This window comes from Pelmatolapia mariae, linkage group LG16_19, assembly GCF_036321145.2.
Source record: "Pelmatolapia mariae isolate MD_Pm_ZW linkage group LG16_19, Pm_UMD_F_2, whole genome shotgun sequence".
Lineage (NCBI taxonomy): Eukaryota > Metazoa > Chordata > Actinopteri > Cichliformes > Cichlidae > Pelmatolapia > Pelmatolapia mariae.
In genome coordinates, this window is record NC_086241.1 from 66,680,562 (window position 1) to 66,701,147 (window position 20,586).

A 20,586-nucleotide genomic window follows, 5' to 3' on the forward strand; every position below is an offset into this window, starting at 1 on the left:
TAATCGAATCCAAACTGGAAGCTGGTTCCACAGAAGAGGGGCCTGAAAACTGAAGGCTCTGCCTCCCATTCTACTTTTAAATACTCTAGGAACAACAAGTAAGCCTGCAGTGTGAGAGCGAAGTGCTCTAATAGGGTGATATGGTACTACAAGGTCATTACAGGATGGGCCTGATTATTTAAGACCTTGTATGTGAGGAGCAGGATTTTGAATTCTGGATTTAACAGGGAGCCAATGAAGGGAAGCCAATACAGGAGAAATCTGCTCTCTCTTTCTAGTCCCTGTCAGGCTTTTCACACACATCTTGTCCTCTTTTTCATTCCAGCACGTCTAGAGTGACATTAGGGCTTTAACTACGCTTTTCAAATTCATCTTCCTGTTAAAAGAGGGCTCGTCCTCTTCACTTTTACCACCTTAGCAGATCTTCACACTGATGGATTTAGACTCTTTATGTTACAATATAAGGTTTAAGTGAATTTAGCTAGTTTCATTTGGTATGGGATGTTGCTTTGGGCTGTGAAATGTAACTAAAACACTGATGGTTTAAACAAACACACAAGCCCCGAGTGCCAATAAGAAGTTTATTTAATTCAGTCAATATTGTTAAAAAAAAACCAAAAAAAAAACAAAAACCCAAAACAATGACATAGCTTGGATATTTTCTTGGTACAACGCCACACTCACGTTGTCATGAAATGATATCGTAAAACAAAAATCCTTCCTGCGAAACATCTGCAGAGAGAAACGAGTAAGGCAAAGAGGAGATGCTTTCTCTAGTGTTCAAATCCAAGCAGGCAAGAAAAAGGCCCACGTTTCCTCAAAGGTTCAGATGAAATGCTTTCAATTTACAATCTGAGCAATGAAAACAAATATTTACAATTCCTTTTCCATCAGATTTGTTTTATAACAAATTCATGAAAGGAAAAAAAAGAAAAACATGGCAAATGGGAGAAAACAAAAACAGGTTTTGCTTTATCCACACTAAAGCACTTTTTGGAGCTACTACATTCGCTACCTCAGAGATCGATCTACATACGGACTGATGACAGAAATCTGAACAGCTGTTCCTTCATTGCTACTCTCCTCTATTCTTTTTTTTTTTAGTCATAAATATCTTTAGAGTTGCTTTTCTTGGTGCTCAACCCAGCATTAGTGTCCTTCAACCTGTGTGTTATGAAGCAGGAGACGGTGAGCGTGTGTGGTTTCTTCATTTGTCATCCACAGTGAGACCAGAATAATGTGCCCCCCCCCATTTTTGGTTCATGACGTATAATCCAAACTACGGCTACAGTAAGCACGACGTGTTCGATATGAGAATAAACTCTACTGATTAAAACAGCCGCTTTCAAAGGCAATAATAAGCTACATACAGGTGAATATTTCTTAGACCTCAGGCTGCATTTTTCCTGCTGTTACTTCTGCAAGCAGTACGGGAAATTTCCTACAGTTCTACAAGACTTGTGCCCACTTAGGGCAGTGAGGAAATCAGAGCATGGTTGCCAGGTAGATTTACCTGCAGTTACAAATATTCTCATTTATTTTAAACAGCTCAACATTAAAATAAAGCATCTCTCAGTTGATATGTCGACCACTTAGGTTTGGATTAGCTTCTATTTTAACCTGTCAAATACTTGAGCCAAAAAACACTGAAGCGTCAACACTGTTTACATAAACAAAGATGAGGGGAAAGAAAAAAAAGCTTCTTAGTCTTCAGAAATCCAAGAAACGGACGACAGTGAAATTTAAACAGACGACAGTGAAATACCAGCGTGTGGCCTTTCCCCCTGCATACGGAGGAAAGGTCAGCTTGAAGGTCACTTATCAGGGAGCGCGCTTGACTCCCAGCATCGACAAGCACTGACGTACACGCCTGGCTGCTTCTCCATCGCCTCACAACATTCATTGGCAAATGAAAAACAAAAAGCAATTAAAGGGGACAAATATGAGCGAGGGTGATTCAACTAAACAGACCTTCATAATGACCGGAAGAAAAAAAAGAAATGAATGACCAAGGGTTCATGCATGGAGTTCACTCTAGATGAGGAGAGAAGGAAACGAAGTCCAAAGTTTTTTTTTTTCCTTTATGATGAATGAGCACATCAGTCCCGGTGCCGAGGATGGGGAGGTGCAGGGGAGTGTAGAGAGGTGGTGGGGATGGAAGGAGGCGGTCGCGACGGAGGAGCTCATTTGACCAGCCTCTTGGCTACGTCTGCGTAGGCGATCTCGATCTCGTTGTCGCTGGGGCAGGTGTTGGTGAACTCTTCGCGTGTGTAGGCGTTGTTCAGGTACTTCCAGATGCCCGTCATCTCTTTGGGGATTTCGAAGCCTCTGTACTTCTTAGTCACCACCTGAAAGAACGAAGGGGAACACGAGTCATTCAATCACACTGTTGATGTCCCAAAAACTCCACAAATATGACACATTAAAGGTTAACTGTTAAAATTTATCAAGGGAGCCGGGGTAGCTGGGTAATTTTTGAAGCAGAGCAGTGAAAAGTAAACAGTATAGAGTGGCAAGGGCAAAATTTCTGATGATGCACCAATATTTGCTAAAGCATTTTAATATATAACCTTGGGCTGTGGGAAAATGTTTTTAGTATTTTCTTGAAAATTAATTTCTAAAATGATCACAAACTAAGAAAATTAACTGCCCTGTAGAGATATATTAGGACCTTTCAGTTTATTTTCAGAAGCATGAACAGCAGCCTCATTGCTGGTGACTGAAAAGCTTAAGTTCCAAACAATGAGCCGTTTCTATCCGACCAGCCCGAGCATGCACACAGGTGTTCTCCTTTATTCAGATTAATTAGCCTGAGAATTACACGAGAACCATTTTCATTTTTTCCAGTAATTGAAGCATGAGGCGAGAGATTCCTCAAGTACAGCTTGTACGCTCTCTTCTTAAAAAAACATTGATTCGGTGGTTAAATGACAACGCCTGCAGGTGTGTTTCACGACTCACCTTGACTATATGCAGCTTGGGCAGCAGGTTACAGTCAGCCAGGGTCATTTCGTCCCCATCCAAGAACTTGCGGTTAGAAACTTTGACGTCTTCTATGCTGTTGTGATCGATCTCGTCGGGCAGCGGCGAGCGAAGATACTCGTCCAGCTTCTGCAGGGTCTTCAGCAGCCCGCGCTCTAGAGCTGCAAAGAAGGAGACGGTTACTGCAGAGCAACCACACGGTGGCAGCATTTCATCAAGAGACGCACACAGAGAGCACTTTATAAATATGAGAGCACTTTTATAAGTTCAAATGCCATCTCAAAAGGAATGCACAGGTGATAGTTTGTCCTCACACTCCACCCATCTACAGATACTAAAGAATTCATTCCACAAATAGAAAGTATGTCATGAATGAACACATACGAGGTGTAGTGGTTTGACAGTAGATCTAACCCGTAACTTATCACTGAACCATGACATTCACTCTCTAACTCTGTTGACATAGCCTTGGCTTTCACATCCAGCTCACTGTGGTTTGATATTTTCTCAGAGTGGAGATCAGCCAACTAAAACATGATATGATAAGTCTGTTTTTTTACATTCCAAAACATCATACTCCCACATTTCCCCCCAAAGAAGGACACAACGGGATTTCAAAGACAATAGACTACTTTTTCTTCACATTATTCCAATAATATATTAAATTTCTGACAGTCGTTTACAGACTGTGGGCGACATAAATCTGGAACGAGGGTGAGGTTATGAGCACCAGTTCGCTCTCTGGATCATGGCTGTGCACTTTTCTAGAAAGTTCCAGGTGAGACTGGGAGCGAAAGGACAGGAGGAGGTAGCAGAACAAAAGCGCTGTGTGTTCTCGAGTCAGGCTATAATCCACCAATCCAGGCAGGGCTACCAGTGTCACCTAGCAACCAATAAAGCACACTACACACTGAAGCTGAAAGGTTTCTATATCTCTGCTCCGGAGTCCTGCACCTTCCCGCGTGCACGCGCGTAAAGACTTACCCTCGTTCCCATCTGGTTTGGAGTTCTTGATGTATGCAGAAAACTTGGCAAAGATGTCCATGCCAGCGGTGTTTGACTCAGGATGTCTTGCACCAAGCTTGATGTACCTGCAAAATAAACACATATGAAGCCACATATGCTGCTGTTATTTTACATTTTCTCTGTGCAGACATCATTAGAAAATAAAAATGAGCAAAGAACAGCTCAATAATAGCCCCATTTACTACTGACAGACACCAACACACATAAGTGGAAGGCTCATAAAATGTGTTGACAATAAAATAAATACCGCAAAACTTTATTTAATCGTCATTTACGATCAACAAAAGGCTCTGTAATTAACTGCTCATGGTGCAGTTAATCATAAGTGGGGGGTGTTTGGTGTCTAGGTGTGGCAAGCAGTCATCGCAGGAGTTTGAAAGCGAAAGCACTCACTTGGGCGGGGAGAGAACATCCTCAAGAAACTCCTCGATCTTGTTGACGTCAGTTTTGACCTCGCCGTTGAAGGTGATGAAGGGCGGGTGCGTGCCGGGGGCCAGGTTCTGGAGGTCTGCGGGCTTCCTGGGACACGGAGTGGAAAAATGTCAGTGGGCAGATGAAGGCAGAACCAATCCAGGAGCTTGTTTCTAACATGTAAAATCTGCTTTTATCCCCACAAAAGGAACCAGAGATTTAACTTAATACTGTGTGTATAATATACTGTGTAATTACTTTAAGTTCAAATATTTAAAGGGCTGCGTTTCTGCTGCATGTCTTTTCAGACCTCTACAACCCCCCTCCTCCTCCTCCAGCTGGAGCCGCTGTGCTGCTTGCTGTTTTGTCCCCTTTTTTCTCTGTGGCCTTCAAACCAGCACATTTCGTGCCAGATGTCTCTGGCAGGCAGATGAGGCTGACACACAAACAGCAATGAGCATGTGCTGAATGAGTCTTCAGTATAAAAACAACAAAACAGCAGTGACTCAGCCGCTGATGGGTTTGTCTAAACAGTGTGACCGATATTAATAATACCATCAACATCATTTATCCAACAGTGCAGGTTTTTGAGTCCATGCCCATAATGATGGCGAGCTTTGGGACAAACCATTTAAGGGCAGAAAAAAGGGGAAATTACTTCAACTCTTTGGCATGTCAGGGGGAAGTGACATGCCCTCCGATTATCACCGAGGAGTGAGGAAGGAACTGCCTCGAATCACAGAAAAACAGGAGAGCCTTGAAAGACGACAAGAAGAAATAAAACACCATATTTGACTTGGTTGCCATTTTACTGCTGACCCAAAATTACACATGCCGTGTCACCAGAATCTGTAGTACAGCCATGAAACTAGTCCCACTTTCAGTTAAAATAAATAAATAAAATAAAAACGGTTCTTTGCAGGTTTTAAAATGAGAAAAAACACATGGCACGTTATGCTGTGTTGTTATCTATTCAACAAAAACCAGACGAACTGCAGAAAGTGTGTGAGACCAAGTACAGTAACTTACAGAATCAGTCTCCTGGTTTGTTCAGATGCAGCTTCGCAAACCCAAACCGAGAGAAGAGGCTTTCTCCCAACTAGGGCTGGGCCATATCATACTGTTCACGGTAACACCGGTATGTTATCATTGCCTAAGAAAATGAAATATCGCGATAGAATATGGGTAAAACGCGCACGCGCAGTGCCTTCGTTTTCATACGCACACGGCGGAAAAAGCATGACGGCGACAGAGAATGAGAAGGGCGAAAGCTTATCGTTGAGTGAAACGGATGAACCAGAATTGGTTTGTAAAAATGGTGCTTCAGTGGTGTGGAACTGGTTTGGCTTTCGTCCGTCAGATACACAACAAAAGCACAATTTTTGGTAGCGCATGCAAGCGGGCCGTCGTTATTACCGAACCGATTTTATGTGCTACACGGCGCTCGAAAATCTGTCAAAAATGTTTTAGTACGACTTTGCTAAGCTACGAAGCCGCACCGCTTGATGGATTGTCGGAGCATTACGGCTAGTGATGGTAAATTTGATTCTTTTTACTGAATCGAGTTTTAATGAGTCACTCACCAAAGTGAATCGGGTTTTTTGAGTCATTTGATTCACTGAGTCAGTTGACCAGAGAGTGCAAAAAATGTACATTTTCACTCAAACTTAATTTCTTTTCTCTTTTCATGTAAATCCTACTGCTAAGATGAGTGATTCTAAAAGAAAACAATTTTATAAAGCAAAAAAGAGCAAAAAAATTTCTAAAGGGAACATTATTTTATTAGTATTTTCCTTAAATGTGTCAAGTATATATTTTCTCATCTAAATGTCCACTGAGCCGTGAGCCAGGGGGCGGTAATGCGCCTTAACATTGGTTGCCAACCAAGAAGAAGAAGCTGTGAGCCCGGAGGGAGGGGGTGAGTGAGTGAGTGATTCGTTCGCTCTATGATTCAGCACAGGAGGGAGGGGGTTAGCGAGTCCTGAGTGACTCGCTGGCTCTACGATTCAGCACAGGAGGGAGGGGGTGAGCGAGTCCTGAGTGACTCGCTGGCTCTACGATTCAGCACAGGAGGGAGGGGGTGAGCGAGTCCTGAGTGACTCGCTGGCTCTACGATTCAGCACAGGAGGGAGGGGGTTAGCGAGTCCTGAGTGACTCGCTGGCTCTACGATTCAGCACAGGAGGGAGGGGGTTAGCGAGTCCTGAGTGACTCGCTGGCTCTACGATTCAGCACAGGAAAGGAGGGGGTGAGTAGCTCAAATGTGCTGTTAGCATGTTAGCAGAGCGATGCTACTGTGAACCGAGGATATTGTCTTGATGTGAGCTTCTACTCGGTTTTTTCTTCCAGTTCAGAGCAGAAATGTTTTTGTTAAGATACTGGATGTTGTGTTTTTCTCCACAATTTTAATTATAAGCTAGATATATTGCTGCTAACAGCAACAGGGATGAGTCAGTGAGTCAGTTGGGCTTGTGAATCATGATTCATGAGTCAGTAAAGTGATTCTCGAGTATTGAACGATTCGTTCATGATTCGCGCATCACTAATTACGGCTATCGTAGGCAGGAGCCTCGCGGAGTGATACGTACTGTGCTTCAACATAATATTACCGTATTGTGTGTGTATAACCTCTTTTTAAGTTTTGTGGATGTTATACATGGTTATGCTGAGGATATGTCGGCCAGTTTCCACTTGAAATGCCTTTTGGTTAAACTGTCAGCAAAGAATTTGCATTTGCACTGTTACATTTTTATATAATATATAACTTTAAAGCACATAAAAAACAGCTGCTTGTTTAAGTGAAAATACATTTATGGGGGTTTTTTGCACTAACAAAGTTGTGGAGTTGTAAAGTATTTTGTTTTGCATCAGTTATATCGTTATTGCAAATTTTCAAATATATTTCGTGATAAATATTTTTGGCCATATTGCCCTGCCCTACTCCCAACAACCCTTCCAAAGAGGCCACACTTTACAGGTTTTCCTAACTTTTAACACATGCAAACTGACACCTGTGAAGTCCAAGCTGCAGCTCGTGGGATTTTTTTGCACTTTCCCTGCAGTTCTTGCACTTTTCCCCTCAGCACTGCACGGTCTGACGGGGTCAGTATGCTGGGACACCCACTGCTGTGAGGATTCACAGCTGTGTTGAATGTTTGCGACTTGTGAATAATCTCTCTCACTGCAGAATGATGAGCACATTCTTTCACAGACTGATGAGCAGCAGCAGTTGCTTCTCTGAGATTACTGATGTTGTTCCTTCTTGACATCCTGTTAACACTGGACCAGCACTTTGTCAGTTTGCTGGTCCAGACCAGACCAGCAAACTGACAAAATTCAGCTTTTATAGCAGTGCTCACACTTCCTGATGATCAGTTACTCAAATGCATTTGATTAACTGGCTGCTACCTACCCAACGGAAACAAAAAGAAACAATAACAATATATTTTTTTTTTGCTTCTGCAGCAAATATGGCCTTTGGCCAGCTACAGCAAAAGCAGTGGACGTTATTCACTGCCTCACACAGAGACCTTCTACCCGGGAGGAAAATATATGCAAAATACCCAAACCCATGCACTCATCCTGAACGTCAAGGCATGTGTGAAAATTAAGCCACTAGTCAAATGGCTCTTACTTTCCTCCTGTGAGCGGTCTAAAAAAACAAAAAACAAAGGAAACGCTTTTATCAAATGCATCTCTGCTGTTGCTACAAAGGATGAACGACACTGTGGAAACCAGTGTCGGTAATCTTAAAAATCTAAAGACACATAAATAGAGACTGCAGAAACCAGGCGTCCATCTGACTGGTGGATACAGCTCAAAATAATCAGGCCTAACAAGTGGATAAACATTTAGGGAGTATTTAGATGAATCATACAGACGGAAACGTAGTCTGTTTGGAGCTCCTAGTACTGGAATCCACATGTGAAAGTGTGTTGGCTTGCAGCTGGCAAGGAAAAAAAAAAAAATTGCAGAGGATCACTGATCCCAGTGGTTTAAAAAAAAAAAAAAAGACAGTTGCCCAACAAATTCTAGGCAGGAAGTGAGCAGAGTCAAGAATCTTAAAATAACCTCTCCAGAGTCTGAATGTTTAGTTTCCCCCAATTTTCCCTGGCCTGGGAAGGGGTCATGGGAAAACCAAATAAGCAGTGGGGAAGCAGTGAGTGTGTCAGAGGCGGGGCTGGATCAAAGCAGTACACTGGGAAACGCCCAGGAACGCTCCAGTAGGCTAACAAAGAAGGAAAAATGATGGAACAGATGATTATAGAGGAAAGAGAACAGCGCTCACCTCTTTAGATCCACAGTAGTGACGTTGAAGACGACTCCTTTCAGCCACAGAATCATGAAGAGTCTCTGGGAGAAGGGGCAGTTCCCAATGCTCTCACCATCACTTCCCGCCTTCAACAAACACACAGACAGAGGAGAAGGATTAACCACTAGAAACATATTCCAGGTACCATTCCTGAGACCTGAGTACACAAAAGATGGGTGGAAGCATCTCACATTTAATTACCACTGGCATACAACCCAATCTAGCAGACAAAGATCTAAAAGCACGTATGACTGGTTCCCATGACCGACAGCACTTTGCTTACTGTTTAGTCCAAAACACAAACAGGTCCTGATAACCTTGATAGAGATTTCAGCTGTACTGCACAACCTAGGCGCTTTGCTGCGCTCACCCAGAGGGGCCCGTTTCACACAATGACTCTTTCAGACTCGAGCAGGAGGGAAAGACTGAAGAACAGACTCACTTGCCTTTAAAGGCGTCTGCACACTTCCCCCTTCCATTTGGAGAACCACAGCCTAAGAGCAACAGGAAACTTGTAGAGTGATTAAGGCTCAGATAGCCTTGTGCTTCCTTCTTAGCCAGACTGCACAAAAACAAGGCCGAGTTGTGGGGGGAACGAGATCAATGGAAGTGGCGTGTGCGCTCCAAATGAATGACGCACACTCATCGTTTAGTGATGGGAAGGAGCGCGGTAAAGACGCTATTTGGATATTAAATTTAATCTGTTTAAAAAATAAAACAAATCAATAGCAGTTCAGCCTAAGTACTGCAAAACTAGGGAATAATGCAGGAAATTAATCTGCGCACAAACACACACACATACATACAGCTGGCTGTTTTATTAGTTTTACTCCAGATTTTTTTTTTTTCCAGTTAAATGATCTTTTGCGCAACTCAGAGACATGAGCACAAATATCATCTGGACTCCACATCAGAAGGCAGAGTAAGCGTTTCATCCGATTAAGAGTTTTACGCGGTGTCTTAAAGAAATCCTGCTTACTTTCTTTTCTTAATTGTCATTTTTAAAAACATGCATTGAGAAAAATGGCATTTTCTTTGTACTTCCTCTTCAATATTCACAAAAGCAGACACACAACAACCTCCATCATCCAGCTCGTGCGCTCTGTGGTAACCAACCCTGCCAAGCTATTCTATTAACAAGGACATACATGGAGGTCATTGAAACCCTGGCACTCTGGAATCCACTTATTCATTCAGTGGATAACTGTAGCAGAGCCTCTGAATAGGCTGAATGTCATTTATTTTTTGTTGTCTGCCTCGTGTGACGTCACTCGCTGCTCATTCCCTTCAGCTTTGCTTCTTTAGTCCTTTTCAGCCTTTTTCCACCTGCACAGAGGCGTCTGCTATACCAAGTAATGCAAAAGATATACAAATCACACATAAATACCACCAATTTGCAAAAGAGTGCTGAATAAACATAAGATTCAAATGATTTTTAACTTTAAAAATATATATTTTTTAATGTCAGATATGCAGGTCCTCAATAGGGCGCTTTGTTATGGAGGGTTCAGTCAGTGCAGCAGCTCCTTGCTGCTGTGGACAGGCTGGCTGCTGTTGTCCTCTGTGTGACGCCCAGTGAGACGGCTCTGTTTGATCTGCCTGCTGGCTCCCATTGTACTGCCACTGTCCTCTCCCTCTCCCTCTCTGAATTCAATATCTGAAAAGCTTGGATTAGATCACTGCCATTGTTTAGCAAATGAAAGTCCCCTTTTCACATTACACGATTCAATTCCAAAATAAGGCTTTAGCCCTGAAGTGCTGGACTAGCATTAGCTGAACCTAAGGGGATCAGAAAGACATCAATGGGATGATTACTCCATTTTCCCCGCAGCGCTACACCTACAGAGAAGCATTCAGGTCTGCATCAAGGGTGGTAACGCAGCACAGCAACTGTTCCCATGGCAATGGCCAGAACGTATGACATGGAAAGCAATGCATGCATTGTGAAAAGGGATTACAATGCACAGGTGAGCGGTCTGCAGCCAGCTCTCTTTTGGTGGTGATAAAATGCAAATACACTGTTGAATGTCATTTATGAAGATGTTACTGCACGTCCACTCAGTGAACCGCTTTCAAGGAGAGTTCATCTGAGTTCTGCACGTCGAGTGGTGAGACAGAAGGCCACAGCAGCTGAGAAAGACATTTCATTTTTTCTTCCTGTCTCAGTGCAATTTCAGGTTCTGGGCATTCAGACTCCTACTCTCTGGACTCTGCAGCAGAGCAGGCTGCAGACACAGAGAGAGAGATTACAGGAAACCAGAAGGAAACTGGGGATCATGTGGTGCTAACCAACAGGAGGGAGAACAAGTGGTAACGGATGCTTAAAGCGTGAAGAAGAGGAAAGATAGTAAGCTTCAGTGTGCTTTTTGGCCCTCTTGTTTCTTCCTCCTCCTTCTCTTCCCTCTTTATCCCTTACCCCTTATCCTGGGCCCCTCTGTGGAGTCAGAGGGGGGTTGGGCATTCGGAGAGGAGGGAGAAACTATTCCAGAAATGTCCTGTTCCTCCCGCCGAAGACGGCGCTTTGTTTAGTTTAAGCAGTGATGCTGGTGGAGCTGCATTTCCGACGTGCTCCTCGGGAGCAGCTGCCAGGCACTAAATGAACGGCTTTTGATTGACATTTTAAGCACTTCTGCTTTTAAAATAGCCAAAATAAATCCAGAAGAATCAGAAAACCTTAGATTTCTTTTTTTCTTCTAATATGGAGCCTATGGGCCCAACTGACACTTTCCAGAAGGCCTCTATTAAGGTGTGACATTCAGGAAAGGGCTTCAGCACAAAGCACTTTCTGTTTGTAGATCGCCGGGTACGTCATCAGCTAGCAAGCAAAAAAAGGCAATAAAACTGTAGTTAGGGGAGAAAATCTTTATAAGGCAAAGCCCACGAGTTTGGAAAGAAGCACATTTTACAAGAAGTACACACAATAATTATTTGTTAAAAAAAAAAAAAAGAAACTTCGCACTTTGCAGAAATCGTTCACAGATTCACACAAATGCAAATCTGCTGCAATAACGTCTGGCCCACAGCAGCAACAGCTGACTGCTGCCAACAGGCTCTCCAGCTTTATTTTAGGCTCAGTGGATGGTAAGTCAGCAGATGCTTGTTTATTTAATCCCAGCACACACAGCTGCTTGATGAAGGGTGTGAGTCATGTTTAATCTTGGATGTTATCTAGGAGTTCAGGACAGTGTGACGCATCGACGAGTACAATGAGGGTGGGTCTGTGTGGGCAAACACACGCAGACTTCTCCAGCCAGTGAGGTCATACCTCTTATCACTTCCCCTTTCCCTTTCTTCGTGGAGCCAGTGATGTAACAACTAAGTCAAAACACAAGTCAAAGTAACAGAAGACGACAACACAAAGTGGTCCTTTCTACCAGCCACTCCCACAAGCTCAAGTTTTCCTTGCCAGCAAAACAATTCCAAGGCACAGCAAGTTGACCAAACAGATATTTAGAACAAAACACACAGAGGAATGCAGGCAGCGGTACCCAGGACAACCGGCACAAACTGGCTCCAAGTGTGTGACATGGAGGGAGTGCACACTAGTTTCTGTTAAATCAAAGAGAGTAAGTCATCTTTTATAGCCTGGAAAGCCCAGGTGAGCTGCATCAGCTGATCACCTTCTCATGTCAGCCAATTACCAGCAGGAGTAGGCCAGGACTTCCTTGGAGACACTGGAAGGGCGCATGACAAGCAGCCAACTCGTCTTGAACGCGCTGAGGTCACACCGCTCATCACTTCCTCATCGACGTTTTTTCCTATTGGATGGTTCAACATTACTTCCCTTGCCAGGCGTCAGCGGGGATATTAGCAAAGTGTCATGTTTCTTTATGCATTACTGTACAACGCCAGCTCACTGTTGGGTCTCAGATGCTACACAGCCACCCCTCACTAGCCTGGGCTGCACCCCAGGAGATCGAATCAAGTAAGGTGGAAATTACTTTTCAACATCCTTCATTTCCAACATCAAAGCACTGCAGAAGCACGCTGGGTTGTGAGGCTTTCATCCACCTTAAAGTGGGGATAACACTCAGTTGAGACCTCTTTGAAATCTACATAAAGTGCATAGCTGGTGCTGTGCAGTGTAGTATCCTCCTCTTGTAAATATGGAAAATAAAATTAAAATAAATAAAATTAAAAATTAGAAGGCATTTAAAGATCTCCACGAAGCCTCTTACTCTAGCAGACCTGCACACCTGAAACTATAACATAACAAAGTGGAACTGCAGTCTGTGTGCAGTTTTATCCACAAAAATCCACTCAAACGTTTAAAATGCATTTTGTTTACTTAAGAATCTGATTAATGGTTTTAAATCATCTAAAGTCACACGCAGTATCTGTAGAGACAACGTTTAACTTCATCCAGCGCCTGTTGTGTGTCATCTATTTAAATCACTAAGCCAGTCAGGAACGTCCCTGTTAATGTCCAACAGATCTCAGCAGTGATGACAAGGATTCCTGAACGTTTCATTGCCATCTGAGCTCTTAAAGATGGCTGTACTTTTAACTGGGACGCAAGGTATCCTTTTATCCACTGCAGTCCAGTAACATTTTACAACCTGGCACATAAAAGAGTTGCTTAATGTGCTCCCCACACCTTTCTCACTCACTCACAGAAAGGCTCTCAACATTATCTAAGACAGACATTCCTTTTCTAGAGCAGCGGTGTGATATCACAGCTTCTACAGTGAGCAGCTGAGGACAATGATCCTGTTCATGCTGGGCCCAGTCCTCCCAATCTCTGCTCACCGCCTAATTTTAGTAACGTGGCGGCCCTCGCCTTCCCCTCCCCACACTTCACATTCTAAATAGGTTGGGCTGCTCAGCGAGTTCAAGCCACACTTGACCGAATAAGGAACTGACAAAGTAACGAGCTCTGGAGCTCGGCTGCTTCGACACACTGCAGGAATGTCCGTTTGAGGGTGGGCAGCCCTGCTAGCGTCATGGCAGCGCCTCTCCCTGTTTGCTGGACACACACACTCACACACATATAGGCCAAGGTAGGATTAAAAGAAGCTGGACCCAAAAACTGCCCGCTTTTTTCCCCTCGTGGTTTGTCAGCTTACGCTGGCATTGAATGATTAAGCTAAACAGAGTCAGGCTGGAATTCATTAGACACACTGTCAGACATGGCAGGGTGAGGGTCAGCCACACCACAGCCAATTTTAATATTTAACAATGTAAAATAACTGAAAATACAGAAGTTCTGCTGTGGCATTTTCTCCAGAAACTTTCCTAGTTGTACATGAACTGACTCTGTATATGTCACCGCCTTATTCATAAGCTGACGTCTATGAATAAGACGACAAAAGGAATAAAAATAATAATATGTTCTTATTTTATTCGGAAAGGATCTAATTAATTTTTAATCAAGTTTTATTTAAGATAAAAATAAAAAATCTGTATTAAAAACTTTTACACGCATAAACTATCCAGTGTTTGGACTTCTGAGACATTTTATAGACCAAGCTGATCATAAAGAAGATATAAAAACATAAAGTAGATTATGGATAACAAAAAAACATTGTTAAATGCCAGCATTTTTATGTTAATACCAAGCAGCCTGTCAAGTCTGCCCAAATAAATCAATCTGAATTCAGCAGCCGTTTGATGAAAATCAGAAAAAGTAAGAAATGAAGATGAGCAATAATTCAACATGTGAAGTAAGTTTCATGTACTTAAAAGGGTTCCTGGCAGACTGACCAAATCAGCCAGTCAGATTTGGCCTCTTGGCTGAATCACTCCAACCTGAGACAGGGTGGATGCCCGAGTGTGCAGAGGAGTCGGATTCTGCTGGGACATGGAAACATCGCAACATCCTCGGTGTGGCTGTGACTCAGGCTGACATCACTCAGGGGAAAACTTAAGACTTCCACTGAGACACAAGCCTACTGTTCACAGGATTTCTATGCCAAAAAACCCCCAGTCAGATTCAGTGGAAAGTTGTGGAAAGCTGACGTCTAAAAGAGGCTTACTCTTGCTGTGGCAATGATGTAAGTTTACTCAATAACCAGAGGAGATAAGCAGCAGCCAGGTCAGGTTTCTCCAGGCCCAGGGTGAGTGGAAGTGATGAGTAATGCAGATCCAAAATGAAGGCAGAGCAGACAGTAAATGTGGGAGACGAGCATGAACCAACTGACTCCTCACTCTGCTGTTTTTTCAAGTGCCTAATACAAACAATAAGCTGCATACTCAGGTCAGCCCCGACCCCACCTCTGCAAACACTTCACTGACCATAAAGGGAGACGCGCTCTTACTCGCAAACACAAAAGCCAAATGTTTGCGTTGTTCCTGCCCGTTTCTCCTCACTTTCCTTTGAAATGACCCAAAACAAGCCTTTAACAGTAAACTTGAAGTCTGCCTGCACAGTGTTGTAATCAAAGCAACCCCGAACCCTGTAGTGATTTCTTCAGGGCAAAAGCCCTGTCTAGACAGCTATGAAGCACCCTTTGGCATCAACACATCCTTAGTGTGCCATTACCACGCATGCCAGAAACACATATGGCGGCAGAAGCCCAGACCGTGGCTACACAAACACCAGCCACAGCATCAGGATTCACTCTGACCCACCGGCGAGCTGCATTTCAGTGCCTGTCTGGTGCATGATCGACAGTTTTTTTTTTTTATACCATCATAAAAATCTAACATGCAAAACACTCATGGACAAGCCTGACTTTGCACGAGTACTGAGCATTTCCACATATATAAATGTTTGCCACAAGCAAAGCATCAAGTCAGCAATAAGCATGCACCTTCATCAAATGATTGTAATCCCAATCAGTATTGATGTACTGCATGTGGTTTAAGGGTTCACACACACACACACACACACACACACACACACACACACACACACACACACACACACACACACACACACACACACACACACACACACACACACACACACACACACACACACACACACACACACACACACAACCTCTGAAAATAAAAGTAATAGAGGAGCTACAGCCAGAGGCTGCGGCAGGTACAGCCTTAACAATAATAGTATAACACATGACTCAGTGGTTGGATCCATTCCTTAAGTTCTCCAATCCGTGCTGCTCTGGACTGACCTCATTTCCTGTCATTGAAAAATGCGTCATTAGCCATCGGCTTCCTGACTGAACAGCACAGAAATGAGACCAGCTCTTCCGCCCCTCAATGAGATGACTCAAGCTTTTAAATTTGAACATCATTTACATAAGAGCCATTTATTTAGGTACAACTAGGGCCGTGTTGCTTAAGTACATGTTATACTCCACTGGCAAGAACATAAATTAACTTCTGAGTGGTTCCAAAGCCCCATTTCAGATTGGTGTAATAACACACTGCCAGATCGATTAGGCCAGTGGCCAGAGAGTCAGTCAACCAGACAGTTACAAAGAAGAAGTTGTGACAGGCCAGGTGCTGCAAAAGCAAGTCCATGGTGCAGAAACGAGGACACACAGCACAAGCTCAGCAAGCTCCACACCACTAACAAGCCATTAATCTCTGTCCTCTAACTCAAGATGCTGACTGCAGCGTTACTCACAAAAAATAAAGCGCTCTATTGATTTTCCTATAAAGAAACAGCACTTCGTTCCCTAGAATACCACCCGAGGGACAAAGGAACGGTTTATTTTATGCTGAAAAGAAACAAACAATAAATGGAACCTCACTGCTACGGGTAGTGATACTAAACCTTTCAAACTACCGACATTTTTATGGTTACACCTTTTGGGTGAGCAGTGCATTGTTATGAGCCGCAGTATACAAGCCATACATCTGACCATCACATGCTCCAACTGCTTGCACAACATGATGAGCCGATCTTGGCAAAGCCTGCAAACAGCTCAGAGTGTAGCGCGTTAAGATGAAGTTAAACCCGAGCTGTCATTGTTCTCTTTTACAGACCGAGCTAACAACGTTTTAGCCTCCTTGACCGCACAGAAGCGCTGCATAGCTGTGAGCGCCTCTCTGGGCTTTGTAGGCCTTCATCTCCACGGCTCCCATGGCATTGTAAACAGTCTGCCATCCAGACCTAAAAGCACTTCTTGAACATGTTTTCAACCTCTGCTGGCCTGAGAGCTGGAAGCAGCATAAGGCTTTGCGACCGGTCGTGTGACCCTGGCACAGTCTCAGCCAGCAGACGCACAAATGCGAGTGGAGATAAAGCCTGTTTGTTTCCTTTGACTCATCTATATTCCATTCACTGTCATCCACCCATGATCATATGCTGGTGCAGAATGACTCATTTGCATGCCTGTCCCGAATTAATTTCGTAAGGAAAACTGAATAAAACATACAGAATAATTTGAGAGCGAGTTATGAACACAAAATGTAAAGAACCAGCATGGCTGTGCTCCCATCTTATGCACAGCTTTGCATGCTGGCATTTACATGTTGTTGCTGCGTCCTGTCACCAGGTGGCAGTACCAAAAACATGTGGAATAACCATAAACAGAATATAGGATTATAGTTACAATGCTGGCAGTTAGTGTAGGCACAACAAGTTATTGCTCCTGCTCATTTGTGACCATTAAGTAAAATGCAGGTGAAAGAAACTTGAGACCTGGAAGCTTCCTCCACTTTTTGGAAATGTGGCTGATTAGTTTTCTAACGTTTAATCAAACAACTGGTCTGTGGGCTAACCCTTGGTTGCATCACTCTTGTGCCTTTGGCTTGGTACGGAGAGGAAATAAGTTAAAAGTTTCTCTGTGTCGAGTGTGTCTGTGAAACATCTTCAAGCAACTTAAAGAAGTCCAGACGCTTTTCTTTCTAAGCTCCTTAGACTCTCAGTGGAGTGCTTCTCGTGCTGCTCTTATGATCTTAAATGTTGTGTTTTTTAGACTTCTCCTCTCTAGAGATCAGGATGAAATCTGGACAATGAGAAGACTTGATGGAGAAGTGAGGCTGAAGGTTGAATTTGGAAGGTTAGAGGAGAGTCGCCTTCTACCGTGATAGCCCCCAAAACCAGCAGAAGGGTTGGAGCTGAACGCCATCAGGGCGGGAGAGCTGATCGTCAGAGAAGGAGATGAAGTTGGCGAGGAAATGATGTGAGAACCATTGAAGAGCAGAATGATTGTGTTAAATGTGAGGATTTAGAGGTTGCGAGCGAGAGCAAGTGTGAATCTTTCAGGTTACATTTGTAGCCCGAGCTCGACTGACCAATCACATTTAAGCAGAGGTTACTTTTATTCACAGAAAAGTCCAACAGTTGGCGTGACCATGGAAAGGGGACTGACAGGAGACAGCACCATTACCTAAAACATCAAAAGAAACTGAACATGGTTACCAAAGATGATGCCTGCAGTGGGGAGCTTCAAAGAGGTTCATACATTCCTGTTTGGCATATTTTGACACTGTGGTAGCAGACATCCACGAATTACCACAAAACACTGGTCTGCAATGCTCTGCGCTTAGGTCAAAGCAGTCTAATGTGCTCCCAAGTCTGGATGATGTCGTGATTAAGAGGAACAATTTCAAACAAATAATACAAAAACAAAAGATAGACACAGGCTTTACTGTCCCATTTAATTACGACATCTCATTTAGTATTCTAATGTGCTGGGTGGATGCTAGGAAGTCACCCTCCACAGCCCAACAGCTACTCATGATCAAAAACAATATCTAATCTGCTGCGCTGTGATGAGGTCAAGGGTCGATCCTCCCATTTACAAAGTCATCACATTGTGCTGATGTGACAGAGCAATAAACAGAGACAATACGAGCTTCACCTCCCCACCCTTGATGAGCCCACTGCAAGTGTTCCCATAGCAGTTTGACAACTGTTGCTATAAACACTGGTGGTAAAAAGCTGCAAGATAATCGAACAGTCTCTGAACTGGGTGAGCCAGCTACTTTTAATGAGTAAACAGTGTTGACGCCTCTCAATCTATAGACATGGACACTGTGGCAACTGATATTCTGGAAGCATAATTAGTCAGCTTTGATATGTGGCAGAGGCCTAACAGATCTGACAGCTGTGTGTGGAGAGCACACACACACACACACACACACACTTTGTTATCAGCTGTTCCCAGAGGCCCAGCTAACAGCAATGTGCCTATGGCAACCTGCATGCCAGCCATTGTCTCCCATGGCTGTGTTTAATGCAACACAGTGAAAACGGCTGCATGAATAATAGATGTGTACAAGTCAAACTCTGGTACATGCAACACGGAGCCATGTGAGAGGGAGTGAAGGGAAACGCTAGCACACTTCCACGCAGACGTGTCCAGAAGATACACAATGAAGAAACTTCTGGCTGCGCGGGCTAGAAAGGGAGGGGTTGGGAGGGAAGAGCTGGCCACAAGTGCAAACCTTCCAGGCCTCGGGATGATGTAACCTCTCCTGTAGGCAGTGAAGTGCAGTAGTAGAAGCAGCACTGGACGGTTTGTTCCTGTAGTTTTACACTGAGGAGACCTCCTCTTTAAACTCAGAGACTACAAAAACACCACAAACATGACGGAGGCGGGGTTTGTACTGCATCCAACTGATATGATCTAACGGAGGTGGTTCTCCTAGATAGGGATCCCTTTATAAATTGGGCTTATTGAGGGTAATTGCTCTCATATGTAGCATGTATCAGTGTTTTCAAAGCCGCAATCATCCACTGTTGCTGTTATGAGCCTGCCGTACCAACACCCATACACTCCACCACCTAATTCACTACCCCACAGCCTCCTCCCACTACCCCAGCCCCCTTCAGTCCCAGTGTGCTTCTCCCTCTATTCTTCCTGGTGCCATTTTCCCGCTCTGGGAAGCATCAGGCTCAAAGAAAGAAAAAAAACAGGCATCCACAGCCACCTCCACCAGGGTCTCCACTGAGCAGGAGATCATCCATTAAGCTACCCAACTGCCCACTTTAAACAATTTTAATGAAAATGCACCAACAGCATTGTCTGCCACACACTTTCTTTTGTGTGTGAAACAAAGCTGGAAAACTGGTGAAGCAGTTCGTCCTTCAGGGCTCTTTGTTGCTTTGGTGAACCAAACATCAAACACCCTGCACTCTTATTTAAAGCTGAACCAGGGTCAGTTCTCATACCATCTACCACTGAGTGCCCCAAACACGAAAATGCAGCTGCAGCATGTATCCCACTTTCGGGTGGACTCTTATGAAGCACAGCTGCCGGGCTTTTGTTGCAGAATTAGCGCCCCGTTTTCAGCACGGCAGGCTGATCTTCACCCACGCTGAGGGGTGGAGAGGTGGGAGATGGCCGTATCCGCCCTCCTGGTGACACTGCAGGCTCCACATGGCCACAATGGCAAAGAGGTTTATGGATGTAAATGAACATGTAGCTCCGAGCCTTTCAAACACACGCCTCCATACAGCCGTCCTGCGTGGAGACACTATTTGTGCAAATCTCTAACATTACTCGCTTTCGAGGCAGAAATAAAGCGCGTGAGAGCACAAAGCGCAGATGTGGGTTCAGCCAAGTGTCCTCGCCGAGAGAGAGAAAGAGAAAAACTTATCCTGCGGTCTTACCTTCACAAACAGCTCGATAACGGGCTCACTATCCGCCTTCACTCCGTTCTGCGGGACCGACAGCGACATGGTGGCTGCTGCTCTGAAGTTTCTCCTCACAAAGATGAGTTTTCCCCGCTACCACGCCCGACTTAGCTCTTATCCGCCTCCCCCCTTTTTTGCGCACTCAATCCCGAAGACGCCTTTTTCTTCCCTTCAGGGTCTGCACAGCAAAGCGGACCAGAGCAGCGGCGCCTTCCAGACAACAGAAACGCTTCCAGGCTACACACGTACGGCTGACCCGCCACAGGATCTATCTGCTGGGTGGGTGGTGACGGTGATGAGGACGGCGTGAAGAAGCTACGGGAATATTTAAAGCGTGACGTCATCAGCGGGGAGGGT

General features: G+C 44.2%; 1 protein-coding gene across 1 annotated transcript; it reads right to left on the reverse strand.

Annotated features, from left to right (window-relative positions):
• Nucleotides 1-573: 573 nt before the first annotated feature.
• Nucleotides 574-20,516, reverse strand: clic4 (chloride intracellular channel 4). The gene is made up of 6 exons (XM_063499246.1): nucleotides 20,206-20,516; nucleotides 8,706-8,815; nucleotides 4,402-4,527; nucleotides 3,967-4,073; nucleotides 2,962-3,143; nucleotides 574-2,348 (listed from the first exon to the last, which is right to left on the reverse strand). The coding sequence occupies exons 1-6, from the start codon at nucleotides 20,272-20,274 to the stop codon at nucleotides 2,184-2,186; spliced, it is 759 nt and encodes a 252-aa protein (XP_063355316.1). The 5' UTR covers nucleotides 20,275-20,516; the 3' UTR covers nucleotides 574-2,183.
• Nucleotides 20,517-20,586: the final 70 nt, after the last annotated feature.

What these genes read in the sequence shown, in the direction of transcription:
- clic4 (XM_063499246.1), bottom strand. Translation starts at nt 20,274, where the DNA reads ATGTCGCTGTCGGTCCCGCAGAACGGAGTGAAGGCGGATAGTGAGCCC. An exon ending in GATGTTCTCTCCCCGCCCAA is followed by an intron (nt 4,074 to 4,401) that starts GTGAGTGCTTTC and finishes TTTATTTTGCAG; the next exon opens with GTACATCAAGCTTGGTGCAA. An exon ending in CCAAGCTGCATATAGTCAAG is followed by an intron (nt 2,349 to 2,961) that starts GTGAGTCGTGAA and finishes TCGTTCTTTCAG; the next exon opens with GTGGTGACTAAGAAGTACAG.